Here is a 1,802-nt window from a genome sequence, read left to right as displayed (position 1 = left end):
TCAAAGATAAGGTGAAAATGAGGTATGTGCAGAGATTAGTACCTATTTTCAGTTAATGTTGCAGATTCTGTAAAAGGTTACAAAACAAAGATTACTGTGGGTTAAATATGTAAAGAAAAATAGGCCTATATGTAGAGTCTATCATCCATGATGAATAAGTAATATATTCTCACTTCCATTGTGTGCAGCATTGCCTCACATTAGTGCATATTTGTCACAAAGAACAGGAAAAACATGGGACTGAACAAGAAAAACAGGAAAACAATACAAGACCTATTATTACTAAGCCAGGGTGTGCCTTCAGCAGCTGCCAAAGGGAAAGCATTAGGTGGTCTTTACTCTTTTAGTCACACCCACACATGCGGCAATTATAAAAGGAAAGGAATAGGATATTTGTCAGATATTTTTGCACATGTTAAAGGTGATATGTTTTATATATGCATATGTTACTTTTGTGTCTGCTTTTAAATCACTTCAGTTTCTCTGTTACACACTGGTAACTCCAGCTGATGTAATTTTGCATCTTGGATTTATGTATGAAGGTTATTCAGTAATTTTAAAGTTAGAGGTATATTCTATATCTTTGCCATTGAGGGATAGACTTGAACGTAGATTATGTGAATTATGGGTATTAATCATTATTCAATACAGTTTAGTAAATTGTAAAGTGTGTGATGAGTTTTGTATACCTATAGGAAAATCAGTGAAATGCGTTTGTATCAAATTATATAATGTAATGTATTTACTTTCTGAAAGTAATTTATATTGTATTGTATGTTTTAGTTATAGGCTATTATAGAGATAATTATCTTTTTATTTCCTGAACATAAAGCTGTTCAGTTTAAGTAATCTATTAAACTATGCTAAAGATCCCTTTTCTTTTTCCAGGATGGCCTTAGGTGGAGGGAGTGAAGGGGGCCGATATGGGTCTGTTGGAGAGAGTGGGGGATTAATGTGTGAGTCACAGCACAGTGGCAGTAGTAACAGAAGAAGCGGCACCAGTAGTAGTGCCAGCAGTGTAGTAGATGACACGGATCACAGCCTAATGACCCAAGACGTGTATCAGCGGCAGCCACTCCTAACCAACCATGACCAGTACATTAGTACTAATGGGTGAGTATATCAGTGATTCCTATTACATGCTAAAGATAGCAATGTTGTACAGTCTTCCTGGTCTTTGAGATACATTTTGTAGATGGGTGTGTTACATTTTGTTATTACCTTTAAAGAAATTGTGCGAGTAAAACTTAATGCTCTTTCTCTTGTTACCAGTAACCTTGTGCATTCTTAGATTACTGCCAACCTTGGTTCTTTTTCTCATAGCTAGTTTTGTTGCTCAACAGATTCATTTTATTTTACTGTTCACCAGTATGGTTAAATTATTGTAATTTAGTCAATGTAATATTTTTGTAATGAGACATTTAATATTCATATGTATGTTTTTTTAAGTGTTACTAAAGTTCATGTTCTATTAATTGACAATGATCAATGAATAAGTAACTTCATATTAGATATCATGTGTCAGATGATTGGACTCCTGAGTATTTACATGTGAACACTACAAACTAGGTATGTATTTATCTTAGGATGTTATTTGACAGAGGGTTATTTCTAATTTATTTTCTAACCTTCAAAGGGTCAGCAAGGATGGAGGGAGTGGAGGCTATTATGATAGCAGTGGAAGCAATGGCATGGTGAAGATCCCTATCCCAGCACCACACCGAGACGAGCCAAGGTTCCCAAAAGAGAAATCAAAAACTTTCTTTGGTAATTATGAATTCCTTGTTTTATTGCAGTGCATC

At 34.8% G+C, this 1,802-nt stretch overlaps 1 protein-coding gene across 4 annotated transcripts in view; it reads left to right on the top strand.

Annotated features, from left to right (window-relative positions):
- The window catches only part of LOC119592057 (phosphatidylcholine:ceramide cholinephosphotransferase 1-like), a 42,265-nt gene that overhangs the window by 38,653 nt on the left and 1,810 nt on the right, over positions 1-1,802 (top strand). For all 4 annotated transcript variants that reach the window (XM_037940865.1, XM_037940863.1, XM_037940864.1 and 1 more), the window contains exons 2-3: positions 889-1,113; positions 1,637-1,767. In XM_037940865.1, the coding sequence (XP_037796793.1) occupies positions 890-1,113; positions 1,637-1,767 (355 nt within the window). In that variant the 5' untranslated portion in view covers position 889. The remainder of the gene's footprint in view (positions 1-888; positions 1,114-1,636; positions 1,768-1,802) is intronic.

Source organism: Penaeus monodon, chromosome 29, assembly GCF_015228065.2.
Source record: "Penaeus monodon isolate SGIC_2016 chromosome 29, NSTDA_Pmon_1, whole genome shotgun sequence".
Taxonomy (NCBI): Eukaryota; Metazoa; Arthropoda; class Malacostraca; order Decapoda; family Penaeidae; genus Penaeus; species Penaeus monodon.
This window is presented reverse-complemented; position numbering and strand designations above follow the sequence as displayed.